The sequence below is a fragment of the Podarcis vaucheri genome, assembly GCF_965113315.1.
Source record: "Podarcis vaucheri genome assembly, chromosome: 13".
NCBI lineage: Eukaryota > Metazoa > Chordata > Lepidosauria > Squamata > Lacertidae > Podarcis > Podarcis vaucheri.
The window spans coordinates 49,147,955-49,171,410 of NC_138751.1; the positions used below are offsets into that span (position 1 = coordinate 49,147,955).

At 46.0% G+C, this 23,456-nt stretch overlaps 1 protein-coding gene across 3 annotated transcripts in view; it reads left to right on the top strand.

Moving 5' to 3' along the window:
* PARM1 (prostate androgen-regulated mucin-like protein 1) overlaps positions 1–22,915 on the top strand; it is a 42,453-nt gene extending 19,538 nt beyond the window's left edge. For 2 of the 3 annotated variants that reach the window (XM_082195087.1, XM_082195085.1), the window contains exons 2-4: positions 14,507–15,214; positions 17,672–17,750; positions 21,055–22,915. In XM_082195087.1, the coding sequence (XP_082051213.1) occupies positions 14,507–15,214; positions 17,672–17,750; positions 21,055–21,139 (872 nt within the window). In that variant the 3' untranslated portion in view covers positions 21,140–22,915. Of the gene's footprint in view, positions 1–10,775; positions 10,855–14,506; positions 15,215–17,671; positions 17,751–21,054 lie in introns of those variants that run through there. The other variant, XM_082195086.1, reaches the window with a different exon arrangement.
* Positions 22,916–23,456: the final 541 nt, after the last annotated feature.

Genomic DNA, 23,456 nt, shown 5'->3' on the forward strand with positions numbered 1-23,456 from the left:
TCTAATTACAGGGACAGAATGCTGGCTGCTCTCAATCGTAAACAGATAAGTCTTTCTTACGGGAAACTTAGAAGAAACCTTCCCTTCTTCAACTCCCAGTATAACAGAGTATGCTGGGGAAAAAGATTATAGCGCAGTATTGCTGTCCTTGCAAAAAATATCCTCATGCCAAATCCTGGGATTTTCAGAAAACTTTGTGTGGCAGCCAAAAAGGCACAGAGGGGCTTGAGACACTGTCCTGTTTCCTACTGGTGGGGGCATGTTTAAAAGTCACCTGCAGATAGAAAACTGGTATATCAGGGAGAATATTCTGCTGGAATTCTCCTCCCCGGCAGCTGGTTTTCCAGGTCCAGGGATTTGGAGGGCAGAAATGCGTGGCAGGGCATTTCGCCATGCAAATTTCGGTCTGTTGTGGTACATCCTCAGACACAGGTATAGGTTTAGCATCTCAGCGAGAATTTAGTCCTCTCGGGCAGCATGTTCCGGTGGTTGTCATCCATTCAAGATCAGAACTGGTTGCTGTTGTTACAGTGGCAAGTGGTTTTGAGTGCCTTGCTGCCTAACCCAGGGGTCCGCAAACTAAGGGCCGCGGGCCGGATAAGGCCCGGGGGACTCGTTTATCTGGCCTGTGGCGACCCCTGCCGCCCGCTCTTACCTGCACTGTGCCACTGCCCACTTCCGGGTCGGAGGAGCACCGGAAGTAGCTTGTGCTCATGCGTTATTTGCGCATGCACAAGGGTTATTTGCACATGCACAAGCGTTATTTCTGGTGCACATCCGGGTCGGAGGAGGCCCGTGCACATGCGCACAAGCTATTTCCGGTGCTCCTCTGACCCGGAAGTGCGCTGGAAATAGCATATGGGCACGCGCTCCCCCGCCCTCCAGCCCGCTGCCCAATTGGCGCTGGAGACACCGGCCCGAGGCGCGGTAAGTTTGCTGACCCCTGGCCTAACCCATGACGTGCAAATTTAGAGACTGGCTGTTGTTCCCCCACATGCTATAGGGCTGTTGCATCAGATTGATTGCAGTTTAGTATATAGCCTCTCAAGTCTTCCATCTCCCATAAAGCCTTCCTCCAAAGGAAAGTCTTAATAAATCTATGCTGGTGCCAATTCTGCAACATAACGCAGCAGAGAGTTCAGGCGCATTAATCTCAATCGATATAAAAGCAGCAGAAAACAAACTCACTTTGTCGTTCCCCTCAACTACCACTCAGTACTTAACTTGGGCTGGATATAAATTATGTCATGAAATGTGCTTTATGACATTTATGCCTGCCTCAAACACAGCAAGGGAAAACCTGAATGTAGTAAGTGCTTAAAATCATAGAATTGGCCCTCCAGCTGTTTTGGGACTACAGTTCCCATCATCCCTGACCACTGGTCCTGTTAGCTAGAGTTGATGGGAGTTGTAGTCAAAAAACAGCTGGAGGGCCAAGTTTGACCATCACTGAGCTGGAGAGTAGGCCTAGAAACAAGTGCTTATCAGCAGATGGACACTTTCAGCAAAGGAAACGACAAGTGAAAAATAATAAGCAACCCATGTTTTAACAATGCATTGCAAAAGCGATTATTAGCTGCAGAAAGGCGATAGTGTGTTCTCTCATCAAAATAATAAAAACACCTGGATCCTGCTGCTGTCTGATTTTAGTACCGTATTTTTCACTCTATAAGACGCACCAGACCACAAGACTTGGAGGAGGAAAACAAGAAAAAAAATATTCTGAATCTCAGAAGCCAGAACAGCAAGAGGGATCGCTGTGCAGCGAAAGCAGCAATCCCTCTTGCTGTTCTGGCTTCTGGGATAGCTGCGCAGCCTGCATTTGCTCCACACACATTTCCCCTTACTTTTTAGGAGGGAAAAAGTGAGTCTTATAGAGCAAAAAATACGGTATATGCCCATCATATGGATAGAGATTATCACAAGAGCAATTCACACCACCTTTGTCCATTTTTAGACTTGGCGTGAGAGAATTTGCTCAGCGGTTAAAGCAAAAGCTTAAGTTTGATTTAAAAATAGGAGAACGCATTGGGGCTCACAGGTCGTCAGGGTGTGGGGTGGGAATGGGGTTACCTCCTGCAGCCAATTGGAAACCGCGTCTTGGTTTTTTAACAGTACCGGGAGTCGAATGGACTTTTGGAACCCATTCTGTTCAAGAACCAAGGTATGGCTGTACTACAAGTTTCAGCCGGAGGACCAAGATTCTATATAACTGGATATAAGCACACATGTATGCTAAAATTTGTTCCAGTGGCCTCTTCCATTTGAGCAAGGTGTCATTCCATTTGAAACATTTTCCGTCATTTCTCAATGTGCTCTGGTGCTTGAACCAGAGGTCACATTTACGTAAAACCCTCAATTTGAGATACCCCAAAGCTAGGGGATGGGATCCACAGGGCAGATAAAATAAAAGGGAAAACGGAAGAATTTTTAAATAATAGCATCTACTGCCGCCATTGTGCGACAAAATGCCATATCTCTGGAATGGAAGGGCCAGACAAGGCGTGATCCGAATTTTCCACATGCATTCAGCTTGTTTATTGTGTTAACTTCAAAGCAGCTATAGGAGACTGTAAGCTTTGATTAAGGAATTGGCACTGGGGGGAGGGGGGGTCTGATCCTTTTCTCCCATGGTGTTTCCTGCTTGGCAGGGGGTTGGACTCGATGGCCCTTGTGGTCTCTTCCAACTCTATGATTCTATGATTCTATGATTCCCTGATTTAATCCCCCCACCCCTTGCAAAACATAACAGAAAACCCCTTATTATCTTCACAGGGTGAAAATAGGAAGGTGCAACGTCAGGCTCAAATAGCAGGTTTGGGAGGGCAAATTTTAGATCAGGGAAATAGCTGTGTCACATATAGTTTCACCCTGCCTTCAGCAAACACAACACTCAACCTTGCGACGTCAGCACAGGTTAAATTTCCCAGCAAAGACCTTATTAAGCAGAGAGTTAAACGAAAGTGATTTTTTGGGGGTTGGCTACGGAAAGTAAGTAAGAGGAAAGTCATCTTGACATTTTACTGTACAGAAATGAAGATGTGAAATTAAGTGTCCCGATAACAATAAGCTACAGAGCATTTTAGTAACGGCCAGTTCGTGACAGCTTCTTCCAAAGTCTTTCCACCCTCGAAGCAGACATATCTGCCTTGTCTCTGTTTTCTTGCCCTTTGCATGTGTTCTGTCAATTACGGAATGTTACAGGCTTGTCATCAAGCAAATCTTGATTGTATTTTGGCAATGCCTAGGTTTGAAAACCAGTTCAGACATCCCTGTGGGTCTGCTATCGCGGCTCGTCGCTGCAGCAAGGCAACGTCTCAAGTTACAGACTTCACAGAAAATTGCAGCGGCTACTGTATTTCCGTGGCTTGAAACATAACAATATGCTTCCCTCCCTCCCTCTCTCTCCCCCCCCCCCAATTTTTTCCCTACATCAAACCTTAATTGCTGCAGGAAATCATTCAGAATATAATGGCTCTACCAGCATTCTGTTTCTGGATTCAATCCCACTCAGGGCTGAGGGCCAGACAGAAACATTATAGGCTTGATAAGTATATCTGGCTGTTTGGGTTTTTTTGCTCATTCACAACCCTGTAGGGACGCTCTGCCCTGCAGATCAGAGAGGTGATGCTCTGGGATATGGTTTTGACTCTTTTCCTTCTGTGATTCATCCCACCTAAACCAGGCATAGGCAAACTCGGCCCTCCAGATGTGTTGAGACTACAATTCCCATCATCCCTGACCACTGGCCCTGTTAGCTAGGGATGATGGGAGTTGTAGTCCCAAAACATCTGGAGGGCCGAGTTTGCCTACGCCTGCCCTAAACTCACCTGCTAGCTCTGCAAAGCGGGGAAAGGCGAGGATAGGGGAGATTTTTCACTGGAGAAAAAATTCCATTGCAGACATGAGGAATAGTATACCGTATTTTTCGCCCTATAGGACGCACCGGCCCATAGGACGCACCTAGATTTTTTTGGGGGGGGAATAAAGGGGAAAAAATTATTTCCCCCCCCCCCAGGCGCAGGGCTGGGGTGGGGGAAGCCCAAGCTTCCCCAGCCCCCCGAGCAGATCGGAGAGCGCTGGCGAAGATGAGCACACCTTCGCCATCGCTCCCGGAGCTTGCGGGGCTGGGGGTGGGGGAAGCCAGAGCTTCCCCCGACCCCAGCCCCAGAATAGGTCGGAGAGTGATGGCGATGGTGCGTGCACGTTCGCCATCGCTCTCGGAGCTTGCGAGGCTGCGGGTGGGGGAAGACCGAGCTTCCCCCGATCCCAGCCCCCAGAACGGGTCCCAGAGCGATTGGCTCATCCAGCTCCATATTGCCAGTCAGACTGGCATCTTTTCCAGCCCTGCATGCAGTTTCTGGGGACTGGGGAGAGGACATTTTGCATGCAAAACATGTGCTTTGACCCTCCCATCAGTAGCACCCCGGTGGAATTACAGCAAACGGAATGACCAATATAAAATGAATATGAATGAACTTTATTACGGTCACAGACCAGGATAAAAAACAAACGAAACAAACAAACAAACAAAAAATATAAATAAAGTAGCAGTTAGGATATTTTTTTTTACCAATAATTGTTAGAGCAAATAAGGACAAAGAAACAAGCATAGGATAAAACATCGGGAAAAAATACAAGATTAAACACGGATAATGGATGGATAAAAACTGATAATTAAAACAGATAAGAACTAAAAACAAATAAAAGCACACAGTTAAAACACCCTAACCCTAACCCCCAGATGTTGCGCCCGGTGCAGCCGGCCCCCCCTGCACCCCCCACGCTACGCCACTGTGCCGGACTATTTTGAGTTGGGCGATGGTCTGCGTCTACAGATTTGTACACAGAATCTGGCGCCCAGATAATGAATATGATTCTACAAAGCAATTTGCTACCAGACTCTTGCATTGCTAAAGCTACTAGGGCTGCTGGTATATTTCTCTGAAGGGGACTGGATAAGGACCGGTAGGGTGGAGAAGTCAACGTCTTTTATCTGTTCACCGTCACAGTTTGGAGTGGCCCTCATAACTCCTCCTCTGTTGCTGTTGCTGCTTTTCCAGAGAATCTTTGGCAACCCAAAACCCTTATCAAGCGCCAACCAGCTAATGCAGAAAGACAGATGGAACAAACAGGCCAGTGAGATCCGAAACTTACTATTTCTTGAAGGGCACTTTGAAAAGAAAAGAAAATTACTCTGTTCTACTTCTTGCCCATATTCCTGTCCACTAGGCAGCCCAAAAACCTAAACCACTGATAAGAAATGTAGTAAGTAGCCCCAAAACCTATGAGGAACGGGTAAGGGAGCTGGGCATGTTTAGCCTAGAGAAGAGGAGGTTAAGGGGTGATATGATAGCCATGTTCAAATATATAAAAGGATGTCACATAGAGGAAGGAGAAAGGTTGTTTTCTGCTGCTCCGGAGAAGCGGACACGGAGCAATGGATCCAAACTACAAGAAAGAAGATTCCACCTAAACATTAGGAAGAACTTCCTGACAGTAAGAGCTGTTCGACAGTGGAATTTGCTGCCAAGGAGTGTGGTGGAGTCTCCTACTTTGGAGGTCTTTAAGCAGAGGCTTGACAACCATATGTCAGGAGTGCTCTGGTGGTGTTTCCTGCTTGGCAGGGGGTTGGACTCGATGGCCCTTGTGGTCTCTTCCAACTCTATGATTCTACGATTCTAAAACCTAGTTATATTTTGATCGGCAGTAACAAACATTAAAAAGCAGCTGATGTTTCAATTAAAACAACAATTCAGCCTTCTGAGGATTGGGAGTAAGGAAGCTGAGAAGCCTCTATAGTGTGTCAAAAGCTATCCCACACCCAACTCCCAAACGCAGTTTCAGTAACTTGACCTGAAGATTATAGTAAATGCTAAAACCAAAAGGCTAAAACCTTAGACTTCCCAGTTCTCAGGGCAAATGTATCCTGTTGTAGAAGTTTTTTAAGCCAACCTGTTTATCTGCCGGAGGCAACCTAGAAGGCAGGTTAATTGCATATGCTGTCTGTTTATATATAGACCATTACACATGCTTTTTAAAAAGTCAGCCTGGGTTATTTTCCATCAGCTACTTATTTCGTTGTTGGATGCTGGTCACTGGCTGGAGTTAGCCAGGGCCTTTTTTTTTAATTATTGTGTTTGCATTTGAAAATAATTAAACCAAGGCAATGGATTAATCAGACTGTAGGAACATAAAGGTAAAGGGACCCCTGACCATGAGGTCCAGTCGTGACCGACTCTGGGGTTGTGGCGCTCATATCGCTGGCGTACAGCTTCCGGGTCATGGAAACGCCGTTTACCTTCCCGCCTGAGCGGTATCTATTTATCTACTTGCACTGATGTGCTTTCAAACTGCTAGGTTGGCAGGAGCTGAGACCGAGCAACGGGAGCTCACCCCGTCGTGGGGATTCGAACCGCCAACCTTCTGATTGGCAAGTCCTAGGTTCTGTGGTTTAACCCACAGCACCACCCACTGTAGGAACATAGGAAGCTACTTTCTACAGAGTTGGATGTTGGACTCTGCTAGCCCAGGTTTCCCTACTTGGACTGGCAAGCAAGCGCTGCATTTGTCTCAGCGCTACCCAGAGATGTCTTACCACTGTACTCCAGCCATGTCCCCAAACATTTTTAATATACTGTACTGGTATCAAAGGGACGCGGGGGGCGCTGTGGTCTAAACCACTTAGCCCAGGGCGCTTGCGAATCAAAAGGTCGGCGGTTCGAATCCCCACGACGGGGTGAGCTCCCGTTGTTCGGTCCCTGCTCCTGCCAACCTTGCAGTTTGAAAGCACGCCAAAAAGTGCAAGTAGACAAATAGGTACCGCTCTGGCGGGAAGGTAAACAGTGTTTCCGTGTGCTGCTCTGGTTCGCCAGAAGCGGCTTAGTCATGCTGGCCACATGACCCGGAAAAACTGTCTGCGAAGCGGACAAACGCTGGCTCCCTCAGCCTGTAAAGCGAGATGAGCACCACAACCCCAGAGTCGTTCGTGACTGGACTTAACTGTCAGGGGTCCCTTTACCTTTTTACTGGTATCAAAATACAGTGATACCTCAGGTTACACACGCTTCAGGTTACAGACTCCGCTAACCCAGAAATAGTACCTCGGGTTAAGAACTTTACTTCAGGATGAGAACAGAAATAGCATGGCGGCAGCAGGAGGCCCTATTAGCTAAAGTGGTGCTTCAGGTTAAGAACGGTTTCAGGTTAAGAACGGACATCCAGAACAAATTAAGTTCTTAACCCAAGGTACCACTGTAATGACACCTCGCTCAAACAAAAGCAAGGGGAATCTTACTTACTAAATCCAAATGATAAATCATTCATGACTGACTATATCCTTGGTGTGTATCCCTGATCTGTTCCAGAAAGAGATTCCCTGTCCTGAGCTCTCCACCGTATATTGCATTTCCTTTTAGAAAATAATCTATTAAGGAAAAAGACCGACATGACATTTTAAGACCAGTGGGTCCCTTGTCGAAATACCCTCATCACTGTGAGTGCAGTTGTATGTTCCTCTGCCTTGGGGTCATGTTTTTGAGGGGTGGTTTTTGCACGCTTGCATTATGGCTGACTCAAGAGGAAGCCACCTCAATTCTCACAGGAATTTTGCAACCGTATCTGTGGACCTTTTAAAGTAAGATTGGGTGTGGATGTATTCATACAGTTACAGTGGTGCCCCGCAAGACGAATGCCTCGCAAGATGGAAAACTCGCTAGACGAAAGAGTTTTCCATTTTGGAGGTGCTTCGCAAAACGAATCTCCTATGGGCTTGCTTCGCAAGACGACATTGTCTTGCGAGTTCCTGCTGGTTTTTTTCCCCTCCCCCCCCCTTTTCTAAGCCGCTAAGCTGCTTATCAGCTGATCCGATCAGCAGATAAGCCGCTAAAAGCCTCTAAAAGCCGCTAATAGCGCTAAGCCGCTAATCCTTCAATGGGCTTGCTTCGCAAGACGAAAAAAACCGCTAGACGAAGAGAATCACAGAACGGATTCTTTTCGTCTTGCGAGGCACCACTGTATTGGTAAATACGGCACTTTGGAATAGAAGCAGGACTGGCTATCTAATACATGACTGGTGGGGAAGCCATGATTGGCAGCTGAGCCTGTGTTTGACTTTCTACAAGTTGCAAAGCCAGAATTAACACCATGGATGATGAACCTGCTGTGCTCCCTTGTTAAATATTGCATCTATATTCACTCTTAAATGGAAAACACCTGCCATGACCAGTTGACTTGAAGCTTAAAAATAACACAACTCTTAGAAATCTTGAGGGTGGGAGAAATTTGTGGATTATCTGAAATGCTCAGATCAGTATCTTCTGGTCCCGAATGGTTACCGGTAAGTGTGAGGGAGCAAACAAACATATTAACAGTCTCAGAAGGACTGGAAAGTTTTGGTACTAGCTATTTTTCATTGCCACCAAAGAGAAGTACAGAAGGTTCAGGAATTTCATTCATGAACACGTAGTCCTTCTAGCACAAAAGCGATAATGACTTTTAATAGATATGCTTCCACAGGGACAAAAGAAATTGTTCTTGAGTGCGTATATTATTAACCCCACAGGGCAGTTCTGCATTTTTCAGCGACAGTTCTTGACAGTACAATTCCTGTCAAGAAACAATTGGCATAAATTCAGGATCTAGCTCTGTCCAAAGACAGGGACATGTGACGTGCTTGAATACTACCCAGGTCCAAATAAATAATAATTACGTTGTTTGATTTTATGAGTGGGTTGCTCTGGTTATCTCCTGCTTGGATTACTGCAATGCGCTCTACGTGGGGCTCCCATTGAAGGTTACCCGGAAACTACAACTAATCCAGAATGCGGCCGCCAGAGTGGTGACTGGGAGTGGCCGCCGAGACAACATAACTCTGGTCTTGAAAGACCTACATTGGCTCCCAGTACGTTTCTGAGCACAATTCAAAGTGTTGGTGCTGACCTTTAAAGCCCTAAACGGCCTCGGTCCAGTATATCTGAAGGAGCGTCTCCACCCGCATTGTTATACCCGGACACTGAGGTCCAGCGCCGAGGGCCTTCTGGCGGTTCCCTCACTGTGAGAAGCCAAGTTACAGAGAACCAGGCACTCGCCCTGTGGAACGCCCTCTCACCAGATGTCAAAGAGAAAAATAACTACCAAACTTTTAGAAGACATCTGGAGGCAGCCCTGTTTAGGGAAGCTTTTAATGTTTGATGTATTACGGTATTTTAATATTTTGTTGGAAGCTGCCCAGAGTGGCTGGGGAAGCCCAGCCAGATGGGCGGGGTACAAATAATAAATTATTATTATTATTATTGCCTAACCATACTGTTGGGACGCAGGTCTTGCTGATCAGAAGGTCGGCGGTTCGAATCCCCGTGATGGGGTGAGCTCCCGTTGCTCGGTCCCTGCTCCTGCCAACCTAGCAGTTCGAAAGCACGTCAAAGTGCAAGTAGATAAATAGGTACCGCTCCGGTGGGAAGGTAAACGGCGTTTCCATGCGCTGCTCTGGTTCGCCAGAAGCGGCTTAGTCATGCTGGCCACATGACCCAGAAGCTGTACGCCGGCTCCCTCGGCCAATAAAGCGAGATGAGCGCCACAACCCCAGAGTCGGTCACGACTGGACCTAATAGGGGTCCCTTTACCTTTAACCATACTGTTACGTTGGGTTTCATTTTCCACGATTGAAATCGGTGTAACAGTGGGTGGGGAGAGAGGCTTTCTGGCAGAGCCGGTGCACCCATGAGGAAAAGTGAGGGGACCCTCAGGCCTCAGGATCCATAGTGGCATCCGGCCTCCAAGGAACGCATAGCCTCTTGCTGCTGAATCAGTCACCTTCTTGGCTGACTCCACAATGCCACCTGTACAGCCATCTCTTAGCAAACACTAGAATCATAGAATCATAGACTCATAGAGTTGGAAGAGACCACAAGGGCCATCGAGTCCAACCCCCTGCCAAGCAGGAAACACCATCAGAGCACTCCTGACATATGGTTGTCAAGCCTCTGCTTAAAGACCTCCAAAGTAGGAGACTCCACCACACTCCTTGGCAGCAAATTCCACTGTTGAACAGCTCTTACTGTCAGGAAGTTCTTCCTAATGTTTAGGTGGAATCTTCTTTCTTGTAGCTTGGATCCATTGCTCCGTGTCCGCTTCTCTGGAGCAGCAGAAAACAACCTTTCTCCCTCCTCTATGTGACATCCTTTTATATATTTGAACATGGCTACACTCTTGGCCAGTGTTCGATATTAGCCAGGCGCCTGGCACATTTTGGACCGGGCTATCAGCCACTTGCAACCAACTGAAGATGCCTGACATCTCCACCATCTGGAGGTGGATGCTGGGATCGTCGGATCGGGACTGCTTCCACACACTAATACCCCACCTTGTAAAATCCTAGCAGTTGTGTTTTATCTGCACAATCGGAGTGAATTTCATGAAGCAAAAGGCTGCCTCTGTTCAGCCTGAGCAGGAGCGGCAAACAGTTGTTGTAGCTTATTTTTACTTACTTACCCCCCACAATGCCCTCCCCACAGTTGTGAATAATATTCTTATGTTATGAATGGACTGTTAAGAAAAAGAGGTAGGGATAATCTATGTCCCTGAATCAAGTGACTTCTTCCTTATCAGAGTTCTCAACCTAGTTCAAGGTTGTCTTCTAAATTAGCCACATGTTTAACTAATAATACAATCAGTCCTTCATTTGAAAAATAAGAGTCTATAGCTGTCTTGCCCCCAAACAGCAACTAGAGGTTCTGTTTTGGAGACTGCAACCCTGGTTTAAGGTTCCGTTTGGCACCTAACCTCTATATCTGAGTTTCTAACACTGAGCACTGCTGATGTACATCCTTTGCTCCCCTTGTTCCGGATGTAAAGGTAAAGCCAACGTCCATGTGCCCCTGCTGGGGTTTGCAAGGAGGCTGAGGGATAGTGGCTTGTCTAAGCCTCAAAGCACACCTTTTTGTGACAGGAAAGGTGCTATAATCCCCCAGAGAGTGCATTTGCATCCACTGTCTCTTCTTCCAAATTGGTTGTGTGCTCACATCCTTGAGATAATGGGATTTCACTCTTTGTATGGAGATCTTTAATATATATATGGTATCTATGATCCAGTCCAGTTATATGGTAAATAACTCCCATTTATTTAAATTTAATTGTGATGCACGTGTGTTAGACGTAGAATTTTACCAGATACAGTGGTACCTCGAATTACATACGCTTCAGGATACAGATTCCGCTAACCCAGAAATAGTACCTCGGGTTAAGAACTTTGCTTCAGGATGAGAACAGAAATCGTGCTCCGGTGGCGTGGCAGCAGCAGGAGGCCCCATTACCTAAAGTTGTGCTTCAGGTTAAGAACGGACCTCCGGAACGAATTAAGTACTTAACCCGAGGTACCACTGTACCTGAAACTGTATGTAACATTCTAGAGTAGACTTAGCCTGTGCAGTCTGTAGGGTAAAGGTAAAGGGACCCCTGACCATTAGGTCCAGTCGTGCCCGACTCTGGGGTTGCAGTGTTCATCTCGCTTTATTGGCCGAGGGAGCTGGCATACAGATTCCAGGTCATGTGGCCAGCATGACTAAGCCGCTTCTGGCAAACCAGAGCAGTGCATGGAAACTCCATTTACCTTCCCGCTGGAGTGGTACCTATTTATCTACTTGCACTTTGACGTGCTTTCGAACTGCTAGGTTGGCAGGAGCAGGGACCGAGCAACGGGAGCTCACCCCGTCACAGGGATTCGAACCGCCGACCTTCTGATCGGCAAGTCCCAGGCTCTCTGGTTTAACCCATAGTGCCACCCGCGTCCTGATGTAGATCTTCACTTTTTCTTTCCTGGCTGGGGTACACTGGGGGGGGTGGGAGAGAGAAGTACCATTTTGCGGTTTGCCTCAGGTGCCAAAATGTCTTGGGCCGCCCCTGCTTGCTGGGAAAATGAAAATCTTGGATGAAAGCAGATTTCCCATTCGCAGAGCAATAGGCAAAAGGGAGCTGGAATTGCATTCGTTATTAATTTTTCAAGATGAATGATAAAAGCGTCCTGCGGCTTTTTAGAATCTGCTCCACTCAACTGAGGGAAACCACAGCTGTGGCTGACACCAGTTGGCTGGCACAACTTCCCTGTCAATCGCTGGAGTAGTTTGGCCGGTTCGGAAAGTTTTCACTTTTTCGTCTAACAAAGGGCGAGCAAATAAGTCCAGGATGGGTGGGCTGCTTTCGCTTTAGTTTTATTTAAAGATAGCCTGCCTTGAGGCCTGAGGGGAGAAGCCAAGATCGAGGGAGGAGCCGGCATTCACCTTGCTGGCATGCAACTGCGGGGGGGGGGGACAAATTGCAAAGTCATACTGAGCTCTGTTCTTGCCCTGTGGGCGGAAAACACGCTGCGGTCCCCGTTGCAATGTTACGCCTGTCTTCACCCTTTGAAAACAGGAAGTTAATTGGGCTTGATTTAGCGACGCAGACTCCGCTCGCTTCAGAATGAATGAGCTAAGGTTCAGCTCGATGGGACAAATGCGACGTTTGGGCAAGCAGGGTTCAGTGAGTGCTTTGCCAAACAAAAAGGAAACCGGGAGTCTTAAATTTTCCACCAGTTGGATTTTGCAGCATGGATGGGCTGATTAGATTTGCCTGTGTCCCTTATTTTTTCACAGTTGACTCTGCTAATGCAAGTCAGGGTGGAGCGCGGGGAGAAGCTAGGAATGATGGATGCTCCGTCTCTGACAACTGAATCCTTGATCCACAGAGGGCTGAGTTTGAGCCAGGAGAACTAAAGGTTGTGAGGATACAGCCTCCTTGGGTCTCATCCCAGTCACAAGGGGAGATGGAGAAGAGCCCCAAACCAGTTAAGAGGGGTGTGGTGACCTTCTGTGTCCGTTACACTGCTGGAAGCACCTCAGGAGTGTGGTTGATAAAAGGTTGGGTCACTGACAGAAAGGGCCACCTTGTTTAAGAACCAAAGTAGTGAGATGTGATGGAACAACTGAGTTATGGAACTGAAGTGGAATAACTGGAAATAAGCTGAGCATTTACCTTCTGGTCTAGAAACCTGTAAGGTCTACCTGAAGCGCAATACAGTGGTACCTCGGGTTAAGAACACAATTTGTTCCGGAGGTCCGTTCTTAACCTGAAACTGTTCTTAACCTGAGGTACCATTTTAGCTAATGGGGCCTCCCACTGCCGCTGCGTGATTTCTGTTCTCATCCTGAAGCAAAGCTCTTAACCCGAGGTACTATTTCTGGGTTAGTGGAGTCTGTAACCTGAAGCGTCTGTAACCTGAAGCATCTGTAACCCGAGGAAACCACTGTAACGGAACTTAAGCAACTGAAGTTTAAAAGAAGCTGTGCTAGATTAGAAGCCTGTAACATCTTTTAGATTTTGTATAATTAGTATAATTTAGTACTTGGTTAACTGTTTCCTGAAAGGACATTATCTCCTGATAACATCCTCTGTTTTATTCACTTTGTTCTATATAATAAATATTTCTTATTTGTTCAACTTTTGCCTGAGGAAGTATTTCCTCACACAAAATCCAAAAGATAACCTGTGGTAGTTACTACAGAGTGTGTATGTAGGTGGGATCTGCCACAGTTGGTATACGGCGGTGGGATCTCTAAGGTGTTGTTGTTTAGTCGTTTAGTCGTGTCCGACTCTTTGTGACCCCCTGGACCAGAGCACGCCAGGCACTCCTGTCTTCCACTGCCTCCCGCAGTTTGGTCAAACTTGTGCTGGTAGCTTCGAGAACACTGCCCAACCATCTCGTCCTCTGTCGTCCCCTTCTCCTTGTGCCCTCCATCTTTCCCAACATCAGGGTCTTTTCCAAGGAGTCTTCTCTTCTCATGAGGTGGCCAAAGTATTGGAGCCTCAGCTTCAGGATCTGTCCTTCCAGGGAGCACTCAGGGCTGATTTCCTTCAGAATGGATAGGTTTGATCTTCTTGCAGTCCATGGGACTCTCAAGAATCTTCTCCAGCACCGTAATTCAAAAGCATCAATTCTTCGGTGATCAGCCTTCTTTATGGTCCAGCTCTCACTTCCATACATCACTACTGGGAAAACCATAGCTTTAACTATACGGACCTTTCAAACAGCAATAAAAGAACCCTGTTTTTATTAACTGGGCAAATTTTGCCTGACATTCAAAATGCATTGATAGTGCCAAGTGAATTTGCCTGGAGAAGCAACTTCACAACTGAGGTGCCACCACAGAAAAGATCTTCTCTCCGGTAGTCAGATATGTAGCCTTCTGATAGCTGGCAACACCTGGTGAAGGGCCTCAGGTAAACCATTCATTTAGATGGGAGAAAGTATAGGGGTGATTCAGAGGCACTGTTGGGTTGGGGAACTCAACCTGCAATATCCCTGCTTTGGTCATTGAGAATCCAGCCTCCTCCTTCCTTCACAGCCCTTCCAATCCACCTTCATCGCCCACCCATCCCTCTAGGTTCTGTTTCCCGCTCACGCTAATAATATGGCCAACTGGTTATAAATCTAGAAGATAATAATATTTGTGCATGTGCTCCACCTGTGCAGGCTTAAATGTCTCCTGTGCCTCTTCACCTGATCCACCTACTCCCTCAAGCATGGTTCCCGCAGAAACAACAGAATTTAATGATTCCGCTGCTACAACCAGTGTTGGCACTCCTTTGAGCACCCAGAAGGGAGCCTCCATGACAATTTCGCTCCCAGGGAGATTTTCAACTCAGGATAGCACCACTGTTCCTAACACCACTGTGGAAGCTTTGACTGCAAACCCCGTTTCGGCTGTAACGCCCCTGTCAAGAGCAACAGCCCCGGATAGCTCAGCAGGAACCCATTCATCACCGCAGCCAAACACTGGATTACAAACCACGGAAGACACATCAGTCCCTGCAACATCAGTTGCCGGCCTGGTCACAGGCACCACTCCTCACTCGGAAACCGCACCAGCCAGCTCTTCGCCTACTCTAAATGGATCGTCCACCGACCCTTTTCCTACTAACGCCACCTATCTAAGCACCACCCAAGTGCCGACTGCAGGAACATCTCCAGCAGCTGTGTCTTCAAGCAAACTCCCTACTGGAGAGGCAACATCTGGAAAGACATCTGTGGCAGCATCCTCCCCGGGCTCCACGCAAGGGGCTACTATTTCTTCGCAAGCGGCTATGTCAAGTAAGGCTACTCCAGCGACCTCCCCTGCTGGCAGTACCACGTTCTCGGTGGGGGTAACCATACAAGAAGTTCAACGGGCCTTGAGTTCGGGTGAGTTGGTCTGTTTCCGCGCTTTGCACGGCAATGGTTTTGTCAACCTTGCGGCTTATTGTTGTCTGTTGTAGGGAGTTCATAAGGCTCCCTAAATTATTATTTTAAATTATTATTATTATTATTAAAAAATAATTGGAAGGACTCAAGACAGATTATTTCCCCCCTAAAAAATAAATAAATGTCAAAATAGAAAAGGATGCATCCATTTTCCTCTTTAACCAGGCCTGTGCCCTCTAAAAGAGTGCATGGGGCATTTTTAATGTATTGTTTTAATTGGGTGTGTTAATATATCTATGTGGGTTTTTGTTTGTTTTGTTTGTAAGTCACTTTGAGTTGCCTTTGGCAAGCAAAAGCAACCAGTAAATTTAATTAATGATAAAACACAACAGAACACACCTACTAAAAAAATTCTGTCCACTCTGATACATTTTAACGTTCTCGCTTATCTTCTGAAAAATGGACTCAGTGCAGGCCTTGTACTAACCCACGATTTGTTATTCACCATAGCATAGAACCCAGACTACAATATATAATAGGCAAGCCGTGGTTTAGAGCTGTTTGTCTGCTTTCTTTCTCCGTCCTCTCAGCCCTCAACTTTGAAGGTGCATTTCTGTCTCTTACTTTCTGTCTGTGATGCAGCAACTTGTAGAGCGATGGCCACAACTATTGTGTTTCTCCCATCACTCCATGCATGTCTCACGCCAGATCATAATGAGAATAAACCAGGGTTATAATGCTTCAGTCTGGTCCTCAGTCACTGCAAAAATATATTTCTGAATTTATCTGGCAGGGGAAGAAGCCAAGAATAAAATATAAATTATTAACAGATTCTAAAGAGAGAGGCGGTTTCTCCCTGTAGTTCCCAATTCTGGTTTGCCAGCCAATTGCAAACCATGTCATGTCAATTCACACAACAGGCCAGAGCAAAATTAAACTTAACCATGGTTTAGATGTCTGAATTCATCTGTAGAGTTTGAATCATAATAGTGGAAGTCGCAGAGATCATTCTTGAAAGCTGTAAATAAATCCTTAATATCATTATAATTTCATTTGTATGCCATCTTTCCATAGTTAAAAGCACGTTTGAGGCAACTTACTACGTGAAAAGATTTACATAATTACAAGTATAACGAAATAGTCATGAGCAATAAATAAAACACATAGAAAAGTACACAACCAAACTGAACAGTTTCCACATAAAGCATAAGATCGAAAAATAAAGATCCACAAATTAATATCAATAAGAGTAACAAAAAGAAACCCGAGCAATACCCCAGCCCAAGCATCTGTTCAGCAGCTTCAGTTTTTGTCACTCAGTCAGGGCCCTGCCCTCTCACGCTAGGTGGAAAAAAATCTAGCAGGTCTTCCAGGACACACAGCTAAGATGGTGGGCTTCCGTGTTTATTGGACCAGAATGGGACCTGTGACCCTCAGTTCACAGATGGATAGATAATTTATTACGGCCAAAGACCAGCTCGCATAACACAATAAAAACAGAGTTCATAAAGATAAAATATACAATCAGAGCAGATTGCAGCAATAGCTCATGAGATAAAATTGAGATATATACATACACCTGTACAACTGAGATTTGGGCTACCATAAAAATTGACCCTGAGGCACCCCAAAGGGAACTTCAGCATTTCCCTAGTAAGCTATTTTATTCCAGAGGGTATATCTGTGCCTACAAATCTGGGCGCAGAACCTGGCTATCAGCCAAGACCCTCAGTTCAGATATTGTTAGACTGCAGCTCCCATCCTCTCTGACCATTGACTGGGGCTGGTGGGAATTGGAGCCCCAGCGACTGGAGAGCCACAGGGTCTCCAGTCTTGACTTTGAAAGTACCTTGAAGACATGGGACCTGCTAGGCTGTCTTTAGTGAATGAGACAAGGAGAGAAAGAGCAGATAAAGGGCCTCTAGTACTCAGGCAGTCATTGGTTCTTTTTTCCCCACTACAAAGATTAATGTCGTCCCCCCAGTCCCTCTCCTTGCTTTTACAAGCTAGTATTAAAAAAGCTGGAATAGCAGTTAGCCACTTAATAAGAACGCACAGGCTTTGAACGCAGAAGTTCAAAGCCCCAGAGATTAAATCTCATAGCCATAACGTCACTTGATGGCCTTAAGCAAGCAACCATTTTCTCTCCCCCTCACCTCTGCTGCTTAAATTGGAGGATGATAGGACTGACCTCAGAGAAGAAAGGCGCTATTTAGGTCTTAGTGGCTATTATAATTACGCCACACTGTCTGTGCATGTGCGTGCAGATTTTCAAATCGCAGGATTTGGAGTCGGCGCTTAATATGCTTTGAGCACTCCATGCTGAAAGCTTCCTTGGTTTGCCATGTTTTCTACATTAGAGGGCAGTGTGCCTGCAGACTGAATCGTAGGGTGAAAAATAATCTGGATGGTTGAAGGTGAAACTGTGATCTCTGATGCATCTCCTTTGTTCTGCAGGTAGCATTGCAGCTATTACCATCACAGTGATTGCAGTGGTTCTGTTGGTGTTTGGCATAGCCGCATTCCTGAAGATCAGGTAAGAATTGGTGCCCTTACTTAGAGGAGAGGCAATAGTTTAGGGAAGTTTTTAATATTTAATGCTGTATTGTTTTTAACACTTGATTGGAAGCCACCCAGAGTGGCTGGGAAAACTCAGCCAGATGGGCGGGGTATAAATAATAGATGATGATGATGATTATTATTATTATTATTATTGGGCAAAAACAAACAAGAGGAATTTTAACAGGGAGAAATGTAAAGTATTGCACTTGGGCAAAAAAAATGAGAGGCACAAATACAAGATGGGTGACACCTGGCTTGAGAGCAGTACATGTGAAAAGGATCTAGGAGTCTTGGTTGACCACAAACTTGACATGAGCCAACAGTGCGACGCGGCAGCTAAAAAAGCCAATGCAATTCTGGGCCGCATCAATAGGAGTATAGCATCTAGATCAAGGGAAGTAATAGTGCCACTGTATTCTGCTCTGGTCAGACCTCACCTGGAGTACTGTGTCCAGTTCTGGGCACCACAGTTCAAGAAGGACACTGACAAACTGGAATGTGTCCAGAGGAGGGCAACCAAAATGGTCAAAGGCCTGGAAACGATGCCTTATGAGGAACGGCTAAGGGAGCTGGGCATGTTTAGCCTGGAGAAGAGGAGGTTAAGGGGTGATATGATAGCCATGTTCAAATATATAAAAGGATGTCACATAGTGGAGGGAGGAAGGTTGTTCTCTGCTGCTCCAGAGAAGCGGACACGGAGCGATGGATCCAAACTACAAGAAAGAAGATTCCACCTAAACATTAGGAAGAACTTCCTGACAGTAAGAGCTGTTCGACAGTGGAATTTGCTGCCAAGGAGTGTGGTGGAGTCTCCTACTTTGGAGGTCTTTAAGCAGAGGGTTGACAACCACATGTCAGGAGTGCTCTGATGGTGTTTCCTGCTTGGCAGGGGGTTGGACTCGATGGCCCTTGTGGTCTCTTCCAACTCTATGATTCTATGATTATTATTCCTTGGGGAAAGGCTGGCTTCTTAACTATGGTTCTTACAGTCACTCCTCCACAGCTGAAAGTGGGAAGAGCCCCTATAAAATTCACTTCTGATCCAGATAGCATATAGACACCTGGTGAGGAGTACCCTATCCCAAATTATTCCCAGGGAGGCGTATAGAAGCTGTGCCAAAACCCAACAATAATTGGAGTGTCAACTGATAACCAAACGCAAACTGACAACAGGCTACCACAGATGAGAAACTTGGAATCATAGACTTAGAAGGTACCTTGAGAGTCATCTAGTCCAACCCTCTACAATTCAGGAATCTCAACTACAGCATTCATGAGAGATGGCCACTCAACCTCTGCTTTAAAAACTCCAAGGAAGGAGAGTCCATCAGCTCCATTGTTGAACAGCTCTTACTGTCAGAAAGTCCTTCCCTGATATTTCCTTTCTTATAACTTGAAGCCATACGTTTGAGACCCACCCTCTGGAGCAGGAGAAAACAAGCTTGCTCCATAGGCTTGCTAAAGGGTTATAGTCCTTTAGATATTTGAAGATGGCTATCATACCTTAAGAAGGGATGCAGGTGGCGCTGTGAGTTAAACCACAGCCTTGGGCTTGCCGATGAGGTCAGCGGTTCGAATCCCCGCGACAGGGTGAGCGCCCGTTGCTCGGTCCCTGCTCCTGCCAACCTAGCAGTTCGAAAGCACGTCAAAGTGCAAGTAGATAAATAGGTACCACTCCGGCGGGAAGGTAAATGGTGTTTCTGTGCGCTGCTCTGGTTTGCCAGAAGCGGCTTAGTCACGCTGGCCACACGACCCAGGAAAACTGTCTGCGGACAAATGTCGGCTCCCTCGGCCAGTAAAGCGAGAAAAGCAGCGCAACCCCAGAGTTGTTCGTGACTGGACTTAACTGTCAGAGGTCCTTTACCTTTTTATCATACCTCCACTTGGTCTCCTCTTATCCAGGCTGAACATATTAACTACCTCAGGCTGAACATATTAACTCCCTCAACCATTCCTTGGCTTGGTTTCCAGACCCTTCCTCTCCACACGCTCAGGTTAAGTACTTAATTAGTTCCGGAGGTCCGTTCTTAACCTGAAACTGTTCTTAACCTGAAGCACCACTTTAGCTAATGGAGCCTCCTGCTGCTGCCGCGCCGCCGGAGCTTGATTTCTGTTCTTATCTTGAAGCAAAGTTCTTAAGCTGAAGCACTGTTTCTGGGTTAGCGGAGTGTGTAACCTGAAGCGTATGTAATCTGAAGCGTATGTAACCCGAGGTACCACTGTATTCTTCTTAAGTAGTGCTGCCCAGAACTGGACACGGTGCTCCAAATGGGGTCTGACCAAAGAAGAATAGAGTGGGACTATTACTTCCCTTGATGTGGACACTAGACTCCTGTTGATACACCCTTGAACAGCTGTTGCATCACACCGTTGACTCATGTTAAGGTCTACTAAGATCCTTAGATCTACTTTTTAAATTATAGTGGTACCTCAGTTTAAGAACAGTACGAACTATTTGGTTTACGGACTCTGCAAAACCGGAAGTAGTGTCCCGGTTTGAGAACTTTACCTCAGTCTAAGAACAGAATCTGAATGGTGGAAAGGCACTGGCGGTGGGAGGCCTCATTAGGGAAAGCGCACCTCTCTTTAATAATGGTTTTGTTTTAAGAACAGACTTCCGAAACAGATTAAGTTCGTAAACCGAGGTACCACTGTACAGTGGTACCTCGGATTAAGAAATTTGTTCTGGAGATCCGTTCTTAACCTGAAACTATTCATAACCTGAAACACCACTTTAGCTAATGGGGCCTCCTGCTGCTGCTGCACCACCGCTGCACGATTTTTGTTCTCATCCTGAAACAAAGTTCTTAACCCAAGGTACTATTTCTGGGTTAGCAGAGTCTGTAACCTGAAGCGTCTGTAACCCGAGGTACCACTGTAATCACAATTTGATCTTCTAAGATAGCAGTCCTTTCACAAGCACTTTTAAATGTCTGATCAGCCTGGATGTTTTAAGTAATGGAAGTACAATCCAGAACCTTATAATTTTGTTATAATTTTTACTCCAGAACCTTACATTTCTGTTACAGATAGGTAGCCTTGTTGGTCTGCCATAGTCAAAATAAAAAAATTCCTTCCAGTAGCACCTTAAAGACCAACTAAGTTAGTTCTTGGTATGAGCTTTGGTGTGCATCTGAAGAAGTGTGCATGCACACGAAAGCTCATACCAAGAACTAACTTAGTTGGTCTTTAAGGTGCTACTGGAAGGAATTTTTTTATTCTTACATTTCTGTAATAAGCATAGGCTGACCGGAGTACGGTTCTGTTTCCTCCCTCAGGCATTCTTCGTACGGAAGACTCTTGGATGACCACGACTATGGATCCTGGGGGAACTACAACAACCCTCTCTATGACGACTCTTAAATGGAGGAGAATCCATCAAAGCCAAAAACTGCTCGTGTATTTATGAAGCACTTATTTCACTAAAAGCGCCATGGTCCGATAATCCTTCTGCATACAGTGTCCGCGTTGTTGCTCCTCCTGCTGTTTCTGCTGATGCGTTGTCAACATACCTTTTTGCAGCGCAGGCCCCAGACGAAAAACAAGCCAACCTGAGTGGAGCGTTCAGCAACAAATCGGGCAAGAGTTGGAATCCGTAGCTACGAGAATACTTGTTTGCGGGTGCCGTTGCCTCCAAACCCCAACGTTCTGCAAAGTGATTAGGATTCCTGCAAAAAGGAACGAAGTCCGTGGAAAGTTTCGCCACCAGTTCTGCTGTGGCCGTTTGGGGTCCCAGCAACTCGGTTGTAACAGGAGACCTGCAACGAAGAATGTGACCTTTGAGAGTTGTCAGATAGCAGAAAATCGTGGTAGAAGTTGCTCAGGGGTCTCCCAGAATTACACGGCAGATCTTGATTCTTTCTTTAATTGCCTTTTCTGGCTTGTCTCCTTAAGAAAGTGTTCTGATTAGAATTCAGGTGAAGGTTGGAGCAACCTGATATATCACTGAAGTTCTTATTAAATGTTTTGCTAAAGAAAGGCAGAATGTAACAGTAATAGGGGCTTTAGCCAGAAATGGCAGCCTGTTGTCCTGCTTCCCTCCCCAGCCTTCTGTAGGGTCCAGTTCATTGGGGCCTCCTTTCACAAAAATCTATTACAGTTTGGGCAAATGTTTTTTGGAAATTTATTGAAGCCCAGTGTTAAGTCTTGAGCCCACCAGCTCATGGTAAAGTTATTGTTACCTCCCAAATACAGAGGCTCTCCATGGAATTGTTTGTTTTGTGGGGACCATTTGGAAAAGCAAACTCTCAAGGGCTATTTTTCCACACCCCAAGTTTGTCAGTTCAGATGTGTTTTCAGAAGTGTGTTAGATAAGGGGGTCCTTGCCTTTTGAGCCCCTCTGTGCACATACAGATTTGGAAAAAGCAGAAAAGGCAGGTTCGTGATGCAAAGGTAGCGAAGGCCAGCAGATAATTTGCATTACGAATCAAAACTTCTCAAGCCAAATAGAAGTAAAACACCTCATTCCTCATTATTGAGTTCCAGCCGATGGCGACTAACGTTAAGCTGAACCCTAGACGCAAGCCTTTGATGTATTTTCCATTATAGAAAGTAGGAAAGAAGGATTCCATTTCAGAAAAGACATTTTCAGTACTACAGGGTTGCTTTCTGCCTTCTCAGTATGCAAAGTCTAGCAGTTGCTGGTTTTTTTTTTATCTCCTTCCCTTCCATTTTTAAGGGCACAAAGTCACATTGGTACATTGAATTGATTTTGCAAGCAAGTCTGCTGTCACAATGAGGTTTGAACAACATATTATGCAGAATTGAGGGGGGGGAATTCCCTCCTTTTATTTTTATATCAACCCCCAAAAAGATAGGGCAGCATGTGTGTGGCTAGATGCTAGGGCAAGTGAGGAAGGAAGGAAAGATTCTCTCACATTTAAAAAGTTGCTGCTGTGCTGGATGGCAGAGACACCGTACGAACCTCCAGCAAAACACCTGTATTTCTCTGTTTTTTTCGTTTTTCTGTTTCGTAGCACTCTTGTCTCTGCAACTTTTTTGCATTAAAAGCTGGATGGAGGAAGATTCTTGTGCTAAACTCTTTAGTGCACAGTGTAAGGGGGTGGAAAATTGATTCCTCCCTCCCAGAGGCTAAACAGCTACTTGTTTGCACTACAAATAAACTTTGACAATAATAAAGATCTCTCTTTCACGCTTTTTTTTCTATAGAAGTAAACCTGTTAAACAGAAGTTAGCACAAAGTATGGGGGTGCGAACACATTGCCAGCTTGAAGCACAGCTAGGCCATTGCTTTTCTCAGTCTGGCTCGAAGCTGGATTTGGGGGGAAATGCATCAAAACACAGTCTTTCAAAAGAAAGGACGGGATAAGGATGGATTGTGGCCAATGCCGTGTGCCGCTTCCCAAACCAGTTTGGGAGCGCATTGAATGCATAATAATGGGATTGTGTGCACAGCCTTGCTTTCTTAAAGGTAAAGGGACCCCTGACCATTAGGTTCAGTTGTGACCGACTCTGGGGTTGCGGCGCTCATCTCGCTTTATTGGCCGAGGGAGCCGGCATACAGCTTCCTGGTCATGTGGCCAGCATGACTAAGCCGCTTCTGGTGAACCAGAGCAGCGCACGGAAACGCTGCTTACCTTCCTGCCAGAGCGGTACCTATTTATCTACTTCCACTGGCATGCTTTTGAACTGCTAGGTGGGCAGGAGCAGGGACCGAGCA